This window comes from Mustela putorius, unplaced genomic scaffold (genome assembly GCF_011764305.1).
Source record: "Mustela putorius furo isolate JIRA1106 unplaced genomic scaffold, ASM1176430v1.1 tig00000868_pilon_pilon_pilon, whole genome shotgun sequence".
NCBI classification, from domain to species: Eukaryota; Metazoa; Chordata; class Mammalia; order Carnivora; family Mustelidae; genus Mustela; species Mustela putorius.
In genome coordinates this window covers 3,564,011-3,581,932 of record NW_025421502.1, presented here as the reverse complement: position 1 = coordinate 3,581,932, position 17,922 = coordinate 3,564,011, and the positions used below count along the sequence as shown (strand labels likewise).

Genomic DNA, 17,922 nt, shown 5'->3' with positions numbered 1-17,922 from the left:
GTCTCCAGCCACTTGACTATGCTGACAATAGAGCTGACAAACCCACCGAAGTAATCCGAGGGTTTTTTCCATCACTGGGGACACCGGTACAGTACCTGATTAGGCCCTAAAGTATCTTTTTTTTTTTTTCCTTCTGTCACTTTGAATGAAATGAAAAATGAGGCTGACATTCTAACTTAGGAAGTACTGTAGAGGGGGGCTGGAGGGAGAAAGGGCCTGCTATGTATTACAGTGACGTTTACTTCTATAGAATTTTTGAATTATTTAAATTACTGATAACCGTGAGGTTGAGAAATGTGTAGCCTGCCGTCCTCATTTCTAAGAGTGAAAGAATACAGGACAAAAGTAGAAGGCAAATCTGCCCTTCCCAGAAACAGGACTGGCTCGTTTTTTAAAATCGATTTTATAAGTCTGGTCTTCAAGGGGTTAAAATATCTTTACTCCATTTCCTTTGAAAAGGAACTGTACTGACTATACTAAATGGGACAATTGTTGGATGCAGAGAGGGACAGAGATAAAAGGGCATGAGGGAAATGGGCTTGTGAAGGTTTACTTTTCAAAAGCCCAACTTCATTCACTTTCAAGTTCTTGCAGCTGTGCATAAATTGTGTCCGTGTTTATTACTTTTCTAGAGTAACCGCAGGGACAGAGTTGAACTTGGGAAAACTTTCTTCCTTCCGATATCCCTGATTTCGGACATTTTACAGTGTTCGGAGTTTATACTGTTTGGGGTAGGAGGGAAACCTGACAAGTCATCTTCTTTTGGATGGCATCAGATGGTCATGGTGTGTGTGCCGGGTGCTCTGGAGGGAGAACAGAATGGAGGCCAGGCGTGCGCAGGCAGAGTTCTAGCATTGGCTCTCTTCAGTTAGAACTTGCAATAGAGTCGATGTGGCCTATTTTATGATATATGGATTTGCTATAGTGTGACATGGAAATTAAGGTCAAGCGGTAAGTGGGTGTTGATAGCTTTGCTTTTTTGCACAGCCAAACTGATCTTTTCACTTGTCTGTTGTGTTGTTTCTCTCATGCTTGTAAATGTGATAACAACTAAGCCTAGATATCCTCATGAGCCGTATGCTCCTCTGCTACTACGTAGCCTATGTCTAAGATAAAATCCGAAATCTTAGTCCCCAGCGGTTGGGTTGTCTTTTCCTCAAAGATACTACCAAAAGAGCCACAAGAAAATGAACACAGCCTCAGAGTTAAGTGATTTTTGTGAACTTCTCCCCCAAACAACTCTTTTATTTTTCTAATTTACTTTAGACAGAGAGAGAGAGAGTGCGCGCAATAGTGGCAGTTAAGGGGAGAGAAAAACTCAAGCAGACTCCACGCTGAGCTCAGAGCTTAATGCAGGGCTCGATCTCACAACGCTGAGATCACGACGTGAGCCAACATCAAATCAGATGCTCAACTGACTGTGCCACTCGCCCCCTCCCAAACAACTCTTGGGCTTCCCCATACAGTAAGAGAAAGACGAGGGCTGAGAGCAGCGGTGGTGTCCTGATAAAGAAAGTAATAGGAGAAGAGGTCTCCATTCTCAGCATTTGGGACTCTTGGGATAGAGAAATGAGAGGACGATATGGTATTATGAGAAATAAGGAAGAGGAATGAAGGTAATATGAGGGGATAGCACAGTCGCACTGTTGCCCCTTTGACTCAGCCCTTCCTGGTATCTACCCCAAAACACACGCCTAAGGTCGGGGCATTCAGCATGGATTTCATACACAACAGAGGACATCCTGGGCCTGCCCAGCAAGGAGAATAATCCTTTGAAGCCATAATTAGAGATAAAGGTTCAAATTTTTAGTTCTTTCACATGGAGGATTAAGCAAGCATATAATCTCCTATTACACAGATATTGTAAAATTTTTTTTAAGTGCTGGAAATGTAGAAAGTGTTCAAAGTTAAAACAGTCGTCCACTGCTCATGACTCTGGGCAGAAGCGTTTACACTTGGATATGGTCCAAAGGGAAGGGATTGTCATTTTAAACCCCATGTAGGGGCAAGAGACAGGTCCACGGGACTACATGAGGAGTGAAATATTTGCACAAAGTGGGAATTCTTAAATTCCAGCTATGAGAGGTGACTGACCAGCTCCACCAGCTTACGCAGAGAAGTGGCAAGGAAGCTTGCTCTCTATCCAAGCTCTGGGGTAGAGGCCCCCCAAAAATCTCCCCAAATAAACAAAAAACCCCACGACTATGTCAGATGTGTGTGAAGAGTCTGAATTTACTCTATCCACAAGGGCGGGAATCCCTCCAAATAATTAACAAAAAACTAGTTCAGCACTGACATTTTTGGGGCCCAGCAGAATATCAAGTATGGAACTATATTCCAGAGAAACATCCACACTCCAAGGGCATAGGAATCCCACAGGACAATAATCCTTGCTGAAGATGCCCTTGGTGAAACCGTATAAGCAACAAAAGGAAATGAAACATGTGAGAGAAGAACAGTATGTACAACAAATAGGAAAAATGGCCCTCCAAAACAAAACATAAAAATAGAACAACCTGAAAGACTCATACAGCTTAAAAAACAGTATGTTTGAAGAATGGAATGTAACAGGAAAAGAAAATGAATTCACCCTTTGAAAAAGAACTAAAGAGACTTTTCAGAAATTTAAAGATACAGGCAACTCAGTCAGTGAAGTGGCTGACTCTTGGTTTCTGCTCAGGTCATGATCTCAGGGTCATGAGATTGAACCCCTTGTCGGGCTCCACGCTCAGTGGCGAGTCTGCTTGAGATTCATTCTCTCCCCCTGCCCCTCCCCTCAATCACATGTGCATATTCTCTAAAATAAATAAATAAATCTTTAAAAAAAAGAAATTTTAGAAAACAGCAATTGAAATTAAAAAGCAGTGTGGTTGTCAGAAAGTTTAGTAATTAATAGGGAATTGCTTAAAAGCAAGCACAGCGTCTCAGTTCCTCTTTTGTACCTGCAGGCCACAAGAATGTAACCACATGAGGAAGGCTAGAGAGAGCCAAACATCCAGCGGCTCTCCTAGTTGGTGGCTATGCTTCTCGAATTTCAAGTGCCAATACAGATAGCAGCTGCCAAACAAACTCCTTAAACTGAGTGAATCCAATAAAATAGGTCATTAGTAAAATGAAATAATAACAAAAATACATACAACTGTTAAGTCCAATGTATTTATTATTAGATTGAAGAGTCATAAAATTACTTGGGCAAAAGATATAAAAATTACTAAACGCCCACTCTCCATTTTTCACTTAATCTCATCTCAGACCAGTGATGAAAAGTCACAAATAGCTGACTCGGTCAGATGGCTCTTAATCTGGGGGGTGTGAGTTCAAGCCCCACATTGGGTATAGAGAGTATTTAAATAAATAAAACCTAAAAAAAAAAAAGTCTCGTTATAGCAGTACTTCCCAAACTTCATCAACCCTTGGAATATCTTGTTAAAAATGCACACCCAGTGCACCTGGGTGGCTCAGTAGTTGTACGTAGGACCTGAGCCGTCATGATCTCAGGGTGCCAGGATGGAATCCTACATTGGGCTTCACACTCCTCAGGGAGTCTGCTTGAGGATTCTCTCTCTCTCCCTCTGCCCTGCCCCCCCCCCCACCTCATGCACATGTGTACTCCCTCTCTCTCAGTCTCTCTAAAATAAATAAATCTCTTTTTAAAAATGTGCAGATCCTAATTCAGTAGGTATGTGGCAGAGCCTCAGATTCAACATTTCTAATCAGCTCCCAGACAACACTGATGCTGCTGTTTTCCAGACCTTGCTTGACTAGCAAAGTACTCTCCAGGGCGGTCTGGGTAGCTCTGCCAGTTAAGCATCTAACTCGATTTCAGCTCAGGTCATGATTTCAGAGGTGTGGAATCGAGCCTCAAGCAGAGCCCCTCCACTCAGTGCAGAGTCTGCTTGTCCTTCTTCCTCTGCCCCTCCCCCTGCTCTTGCTCTTTCTCTCTCAAATGAATAAATAAATAAAATCTTGAAAGAAAGAAAGAGAGAAAGAGAGAAAAAAGGAAAGGAAAAGAAAGAGAAGAAAGAAAGAAAGAGAGAAAGAAAGAAAAAAGAGGAGGCATCTGGGTGGCTCAGTTGATTAAGTGTCTACTTTCAGCTTAATTCATGATTCTGGGGTCCTGGGATCAAGTCCCATGTAAGGCTCCCTGCTCAGCAGGGAGCCTGCTTCTCCCTCTCCCTCTGCCCCCCCCCCACTTGTGCTCTCTCATGTGTGGGCTCACTCTCTCTCTCTCAAGTAAAGAAATAAAAGCTTTAAAAATAAATAAATAATTTTTTAAAGGGGCGATTCAAAGATTCTAAATATGTGCCCACCTGTTACAGATGAGTGCTAACAGCCTTCCAATAAAGATAATTCTGGGCCAGTTTCTCAGGTATTCTAACCCCCTAACTGACCATCCTGAAATGCATTCCTGCAGCAGATCTAACAGAAGGAGAGAGAGTGATGGCATTGGAAATTATATTTAAGGAAAATACTGAGAATGAAGCATATAGAGATAGGTGGATGGAAATATGAAAGAGGAATCTTAAAACTTGGAGAATAGAATGAAAAAAACACATAAGTATAATAGGACTTCTGAGAGGACTGACTGAAATTGGAGAAAAACAGGTCTTTGCATTGAAGAGGTGAATCCAATCTTGAGCAAACTTTTTTTTTTTTTAAAGTCACCTAGACATGGTGTGGTGAAACTACAGAAAATCAAACAGTGAGAAAATCTTAAAGGAAACAGAGAGAAAAGACAGATTATGTAAATGGGAACTATATTTAGACTCACATAAAGCATTTTACCAGGAACAACAGAGTCCAGAAAGCAATGGAATCTACCAAAAAAAAAATTTTTTTTGAGAGGAAATAGCTTTCAACCTAGAATTTTATACTCAGCAAAGTTATCATTCAAAAGTAAGGATGAAATAGACATTTTCAGACAAAGACTAAAAGTATTTATTATTCTCAAGACATTTTTCTCCCAGTCTCTCTCTCTCTCTCTCTCTCTCTCTCTCTCTCTCTCTCACACACACACACACACACATTAACGAATGTATTTTGTTAAAGAAAAAGTTGAATCAATAAGGCTGGAAGAGGAGATTCAAAAAGCAATGATAAATAAAGAATTTGTAAATGCAAATGCAAACTAATTAAGATAAAAATAAAAGGAAATTTTATAGTAGTATCACTTAAATAATTCATCAGATGCAAAAAATCTTATACTATTATCAAATTGACCAACATTGTATTAAGTTAATGATAATACAGTACAGGCAAGGAAGGCTTATTCCAGATGTATAAGAAAGGTTGATTATTTAAAAGTTGATTCATTCAAGGGTACTTGGCTAGCTCAGTTGGTAGAGCAAACAAGTGACTCTTGATCTCGCAGTCATGCATTCAAGCCCCTTTGTGGGTAGAGCTTACTAAATAACAATAATAATAACAATAACAACAACAATAATAATGTAATAACTGATTCATTCAGTTTACCTCTTGGACCGAATAAACAAGAAAACTATGTGTTCACTGAAATTGATGTAAAAAGTGTTTTACAAAATTTTCATCTTGTTCAGGTTGAAAATATAAACTAGAGTTGGAGATGTTCTTGGTCAGGTTCTACTCAGGAAACAGAAACAACACAGTAATTTGAACAAGGAGAGTTTAATATAAAGAGTAATTAGCTATGTCAGGGGATTGATGAGTGATTACTATTAAGTGGTAAAGAGAACTCTGAAGAATACAGGATAAGCAGTTATAAGGAGCAGCCGCTATCCCTTGTACTGAGAGAATAAGAAAAATTTCCGAACCCCACAGCCAGGCATACCGGGACTATGATCCAGATCTTGCTGGAGAAGGCACAGCCATGGCTCACAGGACGGCAGAGAAGTCAAGGAGGTTCCATGCCAGCAGAACTCCCCGGAAATCCACCTTCTTGTATTCTGGGGGAAGCCACCCACAGAGACGCACTCTGGAACTCACCGCACAGCTGCCTTTATGGAATGCCAGGAAGGAACATTCAGGGGGAGGTCCTTCCCTGGCCCCACTCCACTGCGAAGTCACCTGAGAGGATGCTGCAGGAAGCTGCTGGCCACTGGGCACTGTTGACCTCGCACACTGAGGAGCAAAGCGCTGGGGAAGCCACCTGTGTTGGAGGACTCAGGCACAGGAAAAGCCAGGAACGCGGTGCGGGGCAGGCACTGGAGAAGTGACACACACTGCGGGAGCCCGGCAAGAACTGCACACTAAATCAGGAAGAGAAGCAGCTTCCCCTTGTGGTATCTCTCCACACCCTCTAATGAAAAAGCTGACAAAGGAGAACTATTTACAAGGTCCATTCCCATTATTGCAAAGCAGGCAATGAAGGGTGAATTTGGAGCTGAACGGCCATCAGCTGGTAGCTGCACAAGAGGAGACTTCTTAACCAAGTAAAAGGAAGCATTCAAAAACCTTGGCAAAACTACTGATGAAAAACTAGAAATGTTCCTTTTAAAAATCAAGTAAAGAAAAAAATATATCTTGTTATCACTTCTATTTGATACTGACCAAGAAGTCCTCCCGATGCAATGAAAAAAGAAAAAGAAATAAGAGCTACAAAGATTCGAAATGAGTAAACACAGTTAATTAGGATTTTTAGAAAGTACGATTGCCCACATAGAAAACTTCAAGAAATACACAGATGATTAGAATTAAGACATTCAGCAAGTTTGGTGATAATGAATCAATATATTTTTAAAAATATCCACCCTTAGCTATCAGCAAAACCTAATTAGAGGGACACCTGGGTGACTTAGTTAGTAAAGCAACCGAGTCTTGATTTCCACTCAGGTTGTAATCTCAGGGTCCTGGAATCAAGCCCTAGGTGAGGGCTCCCCACTCAGTGGGGAGTCGGCTAAAGATTCTCACTCTTCTCAGCCTTCCCCTGCTCATGTGCACTCTCTCTCTCTCTTTCAAGTAAATAAATAAATCCTTTTTAAAAACCTAATTAGAAAATATAACTTTTAAGAAGAAAGATATCCGGATGCCTGGTGACTCAGTCATTAAGCGTCTGCCTTCAGCTCATGTCATGATCCCAGGGTCCTGGGATCCAGCCCTGCATCTGGCTCCCTGCTCGGCGGGAAGCCTGCTGCTCCCTCTCTCACTCCCCCTGCTTGCGTTCCCTCTCTAGCTGTGTCTCTCCCTGCCGAGTAAATTAAAAAGAAGGAGGAGGAGACGAAGAAATTTTTTTTTTGTAAAATTCATTTACACAAGTATTTTATGTTATTGCTCTCTTTCTAAACACTTTGGTATGAACAAATTTTAATCAGACAAGAAGTCATGATTTCAGAATGTGCTTTTCTTTTCCTTTCCTTCCCTCATTCCTTTCCTTCTCTTTCTCTCCTTCATTCGTTCTTTCTTTTCTTTCTTTCGTTTCTTTCAAAGTCATCCACAAAAAGAAGACATAACATTTTACAAGGGTTTGCCTTTACTTCCCAAACCTTATTCTATATGAATGAGTGTATATGTGTACGAGTGTGTGTAAATCGAATTGCCATTTCAGATACTGTACAATTTCCCACCTTACCAGTTCCTGGAAACCTCATCCTTTCTGTTCACTTTAGTGTATGACGTAGTTATTGATTTTAAATTTTATTTTTATTTTAAAAAAATATTTATTTATTTATTCTAGAGAGAGAGCAGGGGAGGGGCAGAGGGAGAGGGAGAATCTACAGCAGACTCCCTGCTGAACAGGGAGACTAACGCTGGGCTCCATCTCACGACCCTGAGATCATGACCTGAGCCGAAATCAAGAGCCCATCACTTAACTAACAGCCATCCCGTCACTCCTGACTTAAAATGTTAAAATAGAATGTTTCCAAGACAGGTTATGTTCCCTGTTATAATGTGTTTATCTTAAAGCATAAACTACTAGTAGTATTGAAGGCATGTGTTCAGAACTAATTGTGTAGCATTTGGTTGCTTCTTTTTCAGGGAAACTTCTAAAAGCAGAGTATATCCTGAGCAGTCTAATAAGCAACAATGGAGCGACAGGTAAGGTGCTTTCCTACCTTACGACGACTGTCACCTGCAGTCCTGCCGGAGCTCTAGTTTAAAAGGAACTGAATGACCTCATAGTTACTGTACATTAGACATCTCCAGAACTACCTGGAAGTTGGGTAACAAATCATTTAAACCTTCAGATATCTTGCATAAATTTCTGGGCATTAAATTCAACAAGTTTCCCACTAAGTTGAACAAAACTTCCAGTAGACTTTTAATCCCAGTGTGCCTGGATCCAAGGTTCCCACGCTTCTTGCATTTCCAGTGGGGAGACACTTTGGAATACAGATATGGGCCATACACCCCTCATTTGTGGCCACCATCACTAACCTATGGTATGCATACTTCCCATCTTCCACACCACACACACACACACATACCCCCCTCCCCCTCACACACACTGGGATTAAAAGCTGGGGAGAAAACAGAGAAGGTGATGTGACACAGAACCAAGGAGGGTGTAATAATGAATTCGACTCTATTTTTGGTGTTTGACCACTGACAGTTTTCAGGCCCCAGCCTATGCTCAACCCTGTTGTCCCACAACTGGGCAGGCTGGCATGTGGGGGTGTTGTTTTTTGGTTTGTTTTAAACCAACTCATCAGTAAACCAAGCATAGCTTGTGGGAGATTTTAACCCCAGCCCCCCACACCCTAATCACAATAAAAACCAAAGCCACTCACCTCTCTGTACCACGTCCAATGGACCAGCTTGGGTGCCTGCCTGCTCTCTTCAGAAAGGCTCCTTATATGAATACAAAACCTTTTCATACCTCCTCGGAGTGCATGTGCAGCCATCAGTCTCGACCTCCAAACCAATTTTGAGTGGACTGGAAGGAGGAGCTGGCCTCCCCAGGAACCAGAGGGAAGCAGACCCCAGGCAGAGGTAACAGCAAGAGACAGCCCCCATGATACGGCACACAAACAAAGTCAGTGTGGCAGGACATAGTCAGTTGGGAGAGTTGGAGACCAGACAGGAGTTCATTTCAGTGAAGCCTTATAGGTTACAACCAGGACCTGGGACCTTTCCCTAAATGCAGAGAAAAGATCATCTCTCGAATCTGGATCGCATGTGCTCATGACGGCTTCTGTGAAAATACTTTCATTTCACCAGGCTATTTCCTTGATCACTCAAAGCTAAAACTATCTATCTATCTATCTATCTATATCTATCTATCTATCTAAAATATAAATATATTTGTTTATTTAATAAGTTAAATACATATAATAAATAAATAAAAATAATAAATAAATATGTTTATTTATTTTTATTTTTTTCCTCTCTTTTGTCGTAGGTACCTGGCTGTACAGAAATGAAAGTGACAAGACCCTGGTGCAGTCAGTCTGCATACAGATCAGAGGGCAAATTCTGCAAAAGCTAGGTAGGGTCATCAAACATTCGAACCTCTCGGGTCTCATTTACAAAAAGGCTGCTGCGAGAGTTTACCGTGGAATTTTCTTCATGTATCTGGTTACCATTGCTAATCCCCACTTTGCTGAGTTTCCTTATTGAGAAGAAAATGACATTTAAGATCCCAGGAGTGTTATGAACATTAATAGAACAAAATATTTTCTGTTGAGTTTTGTTCAAGAAATACGTAGTTGTATAATGTGATGTGAGCCGTAGGGTTCTCCGTGTTATTTCTGGCCCCTGGTTTTCAGTTCTATGGGCCTCCATGTGCTAGAGTGACACCTTATTCTACACCACCCTGACACCTTACTCATTCATTCCTCCAAGGGCATTCCTGAGCTTGTCAAACAAAATTTATAGAATGCTAACTGTGCTTTAAAATGCATGGCCGCTCCCCTGCTGTTTAGAGCCCAGCAAGCCTGAGCACTCTGCCAATAGTCCAGGAGAGGGCTACTAGCACTGTCCCCACAGACAGAGGAACCTGACCATGGGGGATTGGGGGTGTGGTCTCAAGGAGGGGTCTGAGGAGGGAGGGGCACAGGGCAGAAGCTCTGCTATGGGCTGGAGAGAGGAGGGAAGGAGATTTGCTAGGAGGGAGGAAGGAGCCCCTGGGAGCCCTGTGGGCTTCTTAGCCTATCCCAAAGCTCTTTCCTCACCTAAATGCAGAAGACTTTAAAAAAACATCAAAAAGGAAGAATAAGAAGGAGCTGCAGGTGCTCAAATAAATTTGCAAACTAAAGTGTTTGAAAAAAATAAATTTTTTGAAGATTTTATTTATTTGACAGAGATAGACACAGCAAGAGAGGCAACACAAGCAGGGGGAGTGGAGAGGGAGAAACAGGCTTCTTGCTGAGCAGGAAGCCCAATGCGGGGCTCAGTCCAGGACCCTGGGATCATGACCTGAGCTGAAAGCAGACAGTTAATGACTGAGCCACCCAGGCACTCCAAGTGTTTGAAAATTTTTAACATAGAATAGTAATTAGTTTTCTTATAAATAATGGAATTGATTTTATATACATAAAATCAACAGTAAAAATTATAGATATAATTTATAATTTTTACTGTTTCTCTGTGAAAGGGAAGAATTATCTGTATTAAACTAACTGGAAATATAGGTTGCAGTTTTTCCAACAGATTGTTATCTGCTGATTGCTATCAATATAATTCAATCTCAAGTTTTCCTAACAGGAGCCAATGAGTCTTCTTTCTGTATTAATTTTCAAAGGTATTTTCTTTTTTTTATTATTAACATATGATGTATTATTTGTTTCAGGGGTACAGGTCTATGATTCATCAGTCTTACAGAATTCACAGCACTTATAGCACGTACCCTCCCCAGTGTCCATTCATCAAAGGTATTTTCTTTCATAATACACAGATACTGGCAGTTTGTCCCGTCTCCCCTCTTTTTCCAGGGATGTGGTATGAAGCAGCAGAGCTAATCTGGACCTCCATCATAGGATATTTGACACTTCCCCAGCCAGATAGAAAGGTGATGTATCTAGTGCTTATTTCTTTCTTTTCCTACATTTGTCTTTGGGTGACTATCTCCTTTATGGCACAATTCAGTGTATCATTTGTCAAGTTTATTGGTTCTGTTTTTATTGATTCTGCAAGGGAATAGGACCAGGGACATTTGGTTACCTTCCTCTTGTGTCTTGCCCTGCCCCCACTCACAGCTAGACTCCTGGCATGTATTTAGAGTTTCTGCATTCATTTCTTTCTATCTATCTATCTATTTATTTCTATGACCCATTCATCTCTTTATTTGAGCATGGACTTAGCCTTTCCCTGATTCCACAGCAAAGTTGGGGTGGCCACGTTGCTTATATGTAAAGTCATTTTCCTTGAGTCACTGGACAGGCTTCCATTCCATGCTCCATTTGTCCCTGGGGCATCTTTATCTAAGAATTCGAGAGGCAACACTGGCTTTCCTACTTGATGTTTTCCTTCTCTGTGCGTCTGTGGGAATGTTTTCCTTGTTAACTGGAGCAATGGGCCATCTCATTTCCCTGAGCTGTAATCAGCAGTGCCGCTGCCTACAGTCCGTTTACGACACAGACAGAATGGGACACAAGGACTCTGGCTTGAGCCAATTCTTTAGGCCTAGCAGTCTGGAGAAGTTAGGGTTGAGAGTCCAGTAAAGCTCAACTAGGAAACAGTTGTGCTCACCTTAGGTCTATGTCTTCAGGATGTGATGATCTTTCGAGCCCTGTGGCGTCTGTTTAGAAGTATTTCCACTGTCGGAATAACAATCACAGTAAGAATAAGAAGAGCAGCCACAGTAGTTCATGTGGAGAACTGACTCTTGCCTTCAGGCCCTGAGAGGAGAGCCGAGATTGACCATAAATTCCTAATCTGTGTTTTGTTTGTTTGTTTCCTACAGGGTATTTCCACATCACTAGGTATACTGGCAGACATCTTTGTTTCCATGAGCAAAAACGATTATGAAAAGTTTAAAAACAATCCGCAGATTAACTTGGTAATTATCACATGTCACAACCGGGGTGCAGAGTGGCCTCCCCTAACAAAACTGCCAACATTTTTGGTGCTCGGTGGGTCAGTCTCGTTCTCACGCCAGGCATCAGGGAGCACAAGTGTCACCCCACTTCGAGTTAGGTGAACAGTCCTGGGGACAATTTCTATGGTGTCCTATTTGGCTAGATTATCTTAGCATCTAGCACAGTACTGGACATACAAGGTCACTAAAAAAAAAATGACGAGTGAATGAATGAATATTAAATATCATCGGGGCGATAAATGCTTTGAATCCCACTGATCTTCCAAATCATCACAGAATTCCACTTCCACACTTGGGCCATCTCAGTGATCAGGTAAAACGGTAACAGTTTTATTAAAGATTTTATTTTGTTAAATAAAATAAAACCTGGGGCTTGAAATTAAAACCCTGAGATCAAGAGCTGTGTGTCCTACTGACTGAGCCAGCCAGGTGCCACTAAGGGGTAATCATTGTAAAACTCTTCTGAGCCTCTGTTCAAATCTGAGCCTCAGTCACTTTTCAAGGTTCTTATCCTTAATAGCAATGATTACTAATATTTATGTATTCCTTTACAACTCAATATGTAGGAGCTACATAAAACCCCATTAGATAGGAAGAGCAAAATGTATTATTCCCATTTTAGAGGGAAAAAAACTGAGGTCCAGAGAAACTAAATGAGCTCTATAGTTTGCACACCCAGTAATAAAGAATACTAGGAGAAGAACCAAGGTTTCTGGCCAGTCTAGAACATTAGCATAGACACTGAACTGCTCTCCTGCTCAGCACTGGTATTGAGAGTTTTAATAGTACATGAAGATTACTATTTTTATTAAATACTAAAGTGACAATAAATAGTAACTGTATTTAATAGTAATGTAACACACACAGCTTGCTGCTGGCGATCTGAGTCTTAGCAAAATGTTGCTTTTGCTGTCAGACCAACACACAAGAAAATGGTTATATCCCTTGTTCAGCAAAGTTATCTTTGATGATTGTTTAAAATTATAAACTATCAGGGTACCTGGCTGAGTATGTGACTCCTGATCTCAGAGTCTGAGTTCAAGGCCCACAGTGGGGATAGAGCTTACTTAAAAAAAAAAAAAAAGATTATTAAATTTTTTAAAAATTGCAAATTTCCTCCCCACCCTGAACCTCCTTGTGACCCCTTCCGGCTTTATTTTTCTCTGGAACACTTATCACCATGTCAGCACTATGCATCTTACTCGTGTTGTGTATTGACTAATCCCCTCCCCTCAGTAGGAAGCGAGGTTATTACAGTCTCACTGTCTGCTATCTCCTTCATGCCTAGAACAGTATTTCTAGGAAAAATGAGGGAGTCTTAATTGCTGTGAAATCATACATTAAAAGGCTCTTTGCCAAGAACAGCGCGGAAATCATCAGCTAATCTGACTGCAAGATATGCAGCTTCTGAGAACAAAGACTTGCACCATCCTCCAGAGAAACTTGTGTCGGTTATTTTGTACAGGCAGGCATTGTGAATTTTGGCACACGTTAGGCCCTCTCTGGGGAGCCAAGGGTTTGTGACGGGATTGTGTGTGGGTGCTGGGGGAGAGGGCACTCAAACCCTCGGGTCTTTTGAGCCACTTCACTCTTTCTTGGCACTGTTCTGAAATAGTTGTAACGAGCGGCAGAGTGTCACTCAGAATCCTGAAACAAAAGCAAAAGAATTTCACAGGCTGCGTTTTGCTAATGGATAAATAATTGTCAATACAATGTTTCGTCTCCTATTTTCTCATAGGGTTTGCTGAAGGAGTTTGACCACCATTTGCTCTCAGCTGCAGAAGCCTGCAAACTGGCCACTGCCTTCAGTCCCTACACACCCCTCTTTGTGCTCTCAGCAGTGGTAAGCAGGGGGCAGCCCCCACCCACCAACCTCTGCCCAGTGAGGGAAGTAACCAGCGAGAGGGAAAAGTCTAACCCAAAGTGGGCTTTGTGCACATCATTAGATAATTATGATCAGGCCTTGTGTATGGAAGGGTTTTATCAGTCAGAGTAGTAACATCCTGGTGAAGGTGGAATTAATTCAGCCTAAGGGTATGATGTTGTCTGCCTTAGACCAAGAGTTCCCAAGCACATCAGAATTGCCCAAGGAGGGATGCCTGGATGGCTCAGTGGGTTGAGCCTCTGCCTTCCGCTCAGGTCATGATCTCAGGGTCCTGGGATCGAGCCCCGAATCGGGCTCTCTGCTTGGAGAGAAACCTTCTTCTTCTCCCTCTTCTCCCTCTCTCTCTCTCTGTCTACTTGTGATCTCTGCCTGTCAAGTAAATAAATAAAATCCTTTAAAAAAAAAAAAAAAAGAATTGCCCAAGGAGTCTTTTCAAAATGCACATTCCTGATCCACCCGAGATCCATTAAACGCAAATCTCTGGGACGGGTATACCAGAAATCTTTCATTTTAAAACACTGCCCTTGTGCACAGAGGGCTTTGGAAGCTGCTACTGTATGGTTTTGACTACTATTAAATAAATGGTGCCTTTGTACATGGTAGCCTTATTTACACAGAGAAAATTACTATGTTCATGTCCCATGCATAGAGTCTCTTTGCTAAAACTAACAACAGAAGTAACAGCAACAACAACTTTATAATCTTTGATCAAAAATATCAGGCCTGAGTCTCCTGGCTGGTTCAGTCAGAATAGCGTGCAACTCTTGATAACTGGGTCATGAATTTGAACTCCACCTTGGGTATAGAGATTACTAAAATAAATAAATAAATAAATAAACTTGGAAAAAAAAAAAAGAAGTATCAGGCCCACAGCAAGATGGTAGCTCGAGCTAATTTCTTACCCCCTGATGCCAACCAATCACATACAACCCAGACCCTTCTCCCAATTCACCAAAAATACTTTGGGTCCTTGACTCAAGACTTGATTGTGTATTTTCCTTAGAATATCTGCCGCGTGTGTTTATTTTCCTACAACACTTTGAATGACTGTCCTCCAGGAATGAAGTTTTTCCTGATTCAATTCCAGTTTCTAATTCAATGTCTGATTTTGTATTTGGTATTTTCCTCAGAACATCCGTGGCACATGTTTATTGTCCTATAGTAGTTCTGATGACTGTCCTCCAGAAATGAAAAATTCATATCTGTATGAGGCCAAAGAGGCCTTCGAAATTGGCCTCCTCACCAAGAGATATGATGAACCAGCCACTGGAAAACAAGAGCTTCATAGTCTTCTCAAAGCTGCTTTCGGCCTGACCACAGTGCATCAAAGACTCTACGGGGAGACCGAGATTGTCCACGTAGCCAGTCAGCTCTGTAATGAAGCTATGGGAAAACTGTACAGTTTCAGTACTTCCTCTGGAAGTCAGGAGAGAGAAGCTCTCTCTCAGCAGATCTTGTCTATTATCACCCAGGTGAAGGATCATTTACAAATTCAAGGCTTCTCAAATTTAGATGACAAGTCTTATGTTCCAGAGAGTTTCAAGCATGGGTTGGCTAAACCCATCTTGCATGGGCACGTGGATTTCCAAAAAATCCTTGGAGCCTATTCACAGCACCACACTTCAGTGTGTGAAGTATTTGAAAGCTCTTGTGGAAACAACAAAAATCAACAGAAAGATGCAAAAACCAGAGTCTGCATCACTACTCTAAAAACAGAGACAAAAAACGTAGATACTGTGAGTACTGCCGAAGACAAATCACATTTTCAAAAAGCCATGGTAATATCGTCCTCCCAAATGGCTAAGAATAGTCAGGAGACACTCAGGAGGATGAGAGGGAAAAACTGGACCCATTGTGATGCATTTCAAGTCTCCTTGGATCAAGATGTAGAGGCTGAGACTGAGTCACCAGACCACAACCACGGTGAAGGAGCTGTTTTGGACAAGTCTCTGAGTGACAGCCATTGCTCTAGTTGTTGGAGCAAGTTATCAGGGGCTAGTTCTTCTACAAGCTGGGAGGAAGTGAATTATATAGATGATAGGCCAACCAGAAAAGAGCCTTGCAAAGAAGAACATCTTGTGGATACTCAGTGTTCCACTGCCCTGTCTGAAGAGCTAGAGATCAATGAGGAAAGCAGAGCTGTACATCCACTGTCTTCAGAACTTCATGGTCTCTCTCTCCAAGTATCCAAGGATGACAGTTCAGAGTCTTCTCAAAGTCAGCAACACAAACACATGCCCTTAACAACCTTCTGTCCTCATAACACAACAGGCATATTCTTGGCCTCTGGTGCAGGGCTGTTAGAAGGAGCTCCAGATGGTGTGCAGAAAGTCAGAAACATGGGATCCAGAAACACTTGTGCTCATTCCAGTCCCTCGGTTGGTTCTGCTTCTCTGTCCTCTTCTGATTCTGATCCACCCAAGAACATAGCCACATGCTCTTTGGTCCGAGAAGAAAGCTTTGAACTAAATGAGCTTCCAGAAATCAACTGCGATGATGAAGACAGGCATGGGGAAGAAATCAAAAGAGGCACAGGCCCTACATTCAAAGATAGTTCCTCCTGGATTGACCCAGAAGGAGAAACAGAGGAAAAAGAAGAGGATATGCCCTTACACTCTCACAAAGCCATGAAGGTGTCTCTGGGCAAAAGTTCTGTGACAGTATGTAGCTCTTCCACTCTTCATTGGCCTGTGCAAAATCCTGACTCAGAAAAGAGCGGCAGCTCAGTCAAAGAGCAGAACATTGACCCTGATGCCTCCACAGTGGATGAGGAGGACCAGCTGCTGGACAACAAAGACGTTCACCCCACCAGTGGGCGTGGCTCTTCTAGCCTATGTGCTCTGAGGCAGCCATATGATCAGGGGGCTGAGACCACTGGTCCATCTGTAAACAGTAACATCGCCTTCCCTGATTTTAGCAAGGACTGCACTACCACAGAGGAAGGAAACAAACCAGGAAACACACTAAACTGCAGCCAGAGCTCCAGCTCATCCTCGCCATGGTGGTTGAAATCACCTGCATTTTTCAGCGGTTCTTCTGAGAGGGAAACCTCATGGTCCTTTCTGAATTCCAGTGGAAGTTCTTTTGTTTCATTGCCAGGAATGATAAGGCAAGAGATCCTAGAGGCTCGAACCCTGCACCCTGATGACTTTGAAAAACTCTTGGCAGGGGTGAGGCATGAGTGGCTGCTACAGAGACTGGAGAATACAGGAGTTTTTAAGCCCAATCAACTCCACCAAGCACACAGTGAGTACAACCTTTTTGGTAGGTAGAACCTCAGGAAGCCTCTGTGTACGGTTGGGGTCCTCTGAAGAGCTTGATGTGTAGATCACTTAAAACTCATGAAAGACACAGACCCCTCTTACACTTTGTGAATATACAGAAAAATATGTACTTTGAGGGTTTCCCTCACTCTTAGTGTGGTGGACGCTAATGGTCACAAAGACTAGAGGCTTATTCAGGCCACCTCATATGTTGGGGGCTTGCTGTGAAGACACACAAGGCAGTAAGGGAGACAAGAATCTTACAGGACCAAGGGACAGTTGGGGTTTAAAAAAGCTCAGCATCTTGTCTTTTCCATGGATTCTCATTACCAACCAGCTGATTTCTGTTTTTCCCCATTCAGATTCTAGGGGGCAGAGTTTGACCTAGTTAAACATCACTCGTGCAGGGCAGAGATTTTCACACCTGTCCGCAAGTTTTCTTCCAGCCAGTGGGTTGAGCAAGTGCCCTCTACTATTGCAATCAGCAATTCCTTCTTGCATATGGAACAGTCCAGTGTCACTTACCATAGCAGGGAGTCAATGTGTCTATTACAGATTAGAAGTGGTGGAGAGGAGGGGAAGGAGACGAAAGAAGGTTGCTCTCTGAGCCCTGAAGATCATATCGTAGCACCCTCTAAGATACTGAAGAATTATTTGAATGAGAGAAAAGAGACAAACTCTGGATTGCTAAGCACTGGATACTATAGTAATAGTTCTTCGGAAGCCTAGGTAGTTGGTTAAGTGTCTAACTCTTGATTTCAGCTCAGGTCGTGATCTCAGGGTCCTAGGTTCTAGGACCCTGTGGAGCACAGCGTCAGGGTCCA

General features: G+C 42.2%; 1 protein-coding gene across 4 annotated transcripts in view; it reads left to right on the top strand.

Moving 5' to 3' along the window:
* ALPK1 (alpha kinase 1) overlaps positions 1-17,922 on the top strand; it is a 120,286-nt gene that overhangs the window by 92,596 nt on the left and 9,768 nt on the right. For 3 of the 4 annotated variants that reach the window (XM_045085534.1, XM_004748054.3, XM_045085536.1), the window contains exons 6-11: positions 7,951-8,010; positions 9,314-9,400; positions 10,845-10,921; positions 11,816-11,911; positions 13,689-13,793; positions 14,966-17,081. In XM_045085534.1, coding sequence (XP_044941469.1) covers positions 7,951-8,010; positions 9,314-9,400; positions 10,845-10,921; positions 11,816-11,911; positions 13,689-13,793; positions 14,966-17,081 — 2,541 coding nt within the window. The remainder of the gene's footprint in view (positions 1-7,950; positions 8,011-9,313; positions 9,401-10,844; positions 10,922-11,815; positions 11,912-13,688; positions 13,794-14,965; positions 17,082-17,922) is intronic. The other variant, XM_045085535.1, reaches the window with a different exon arrangement.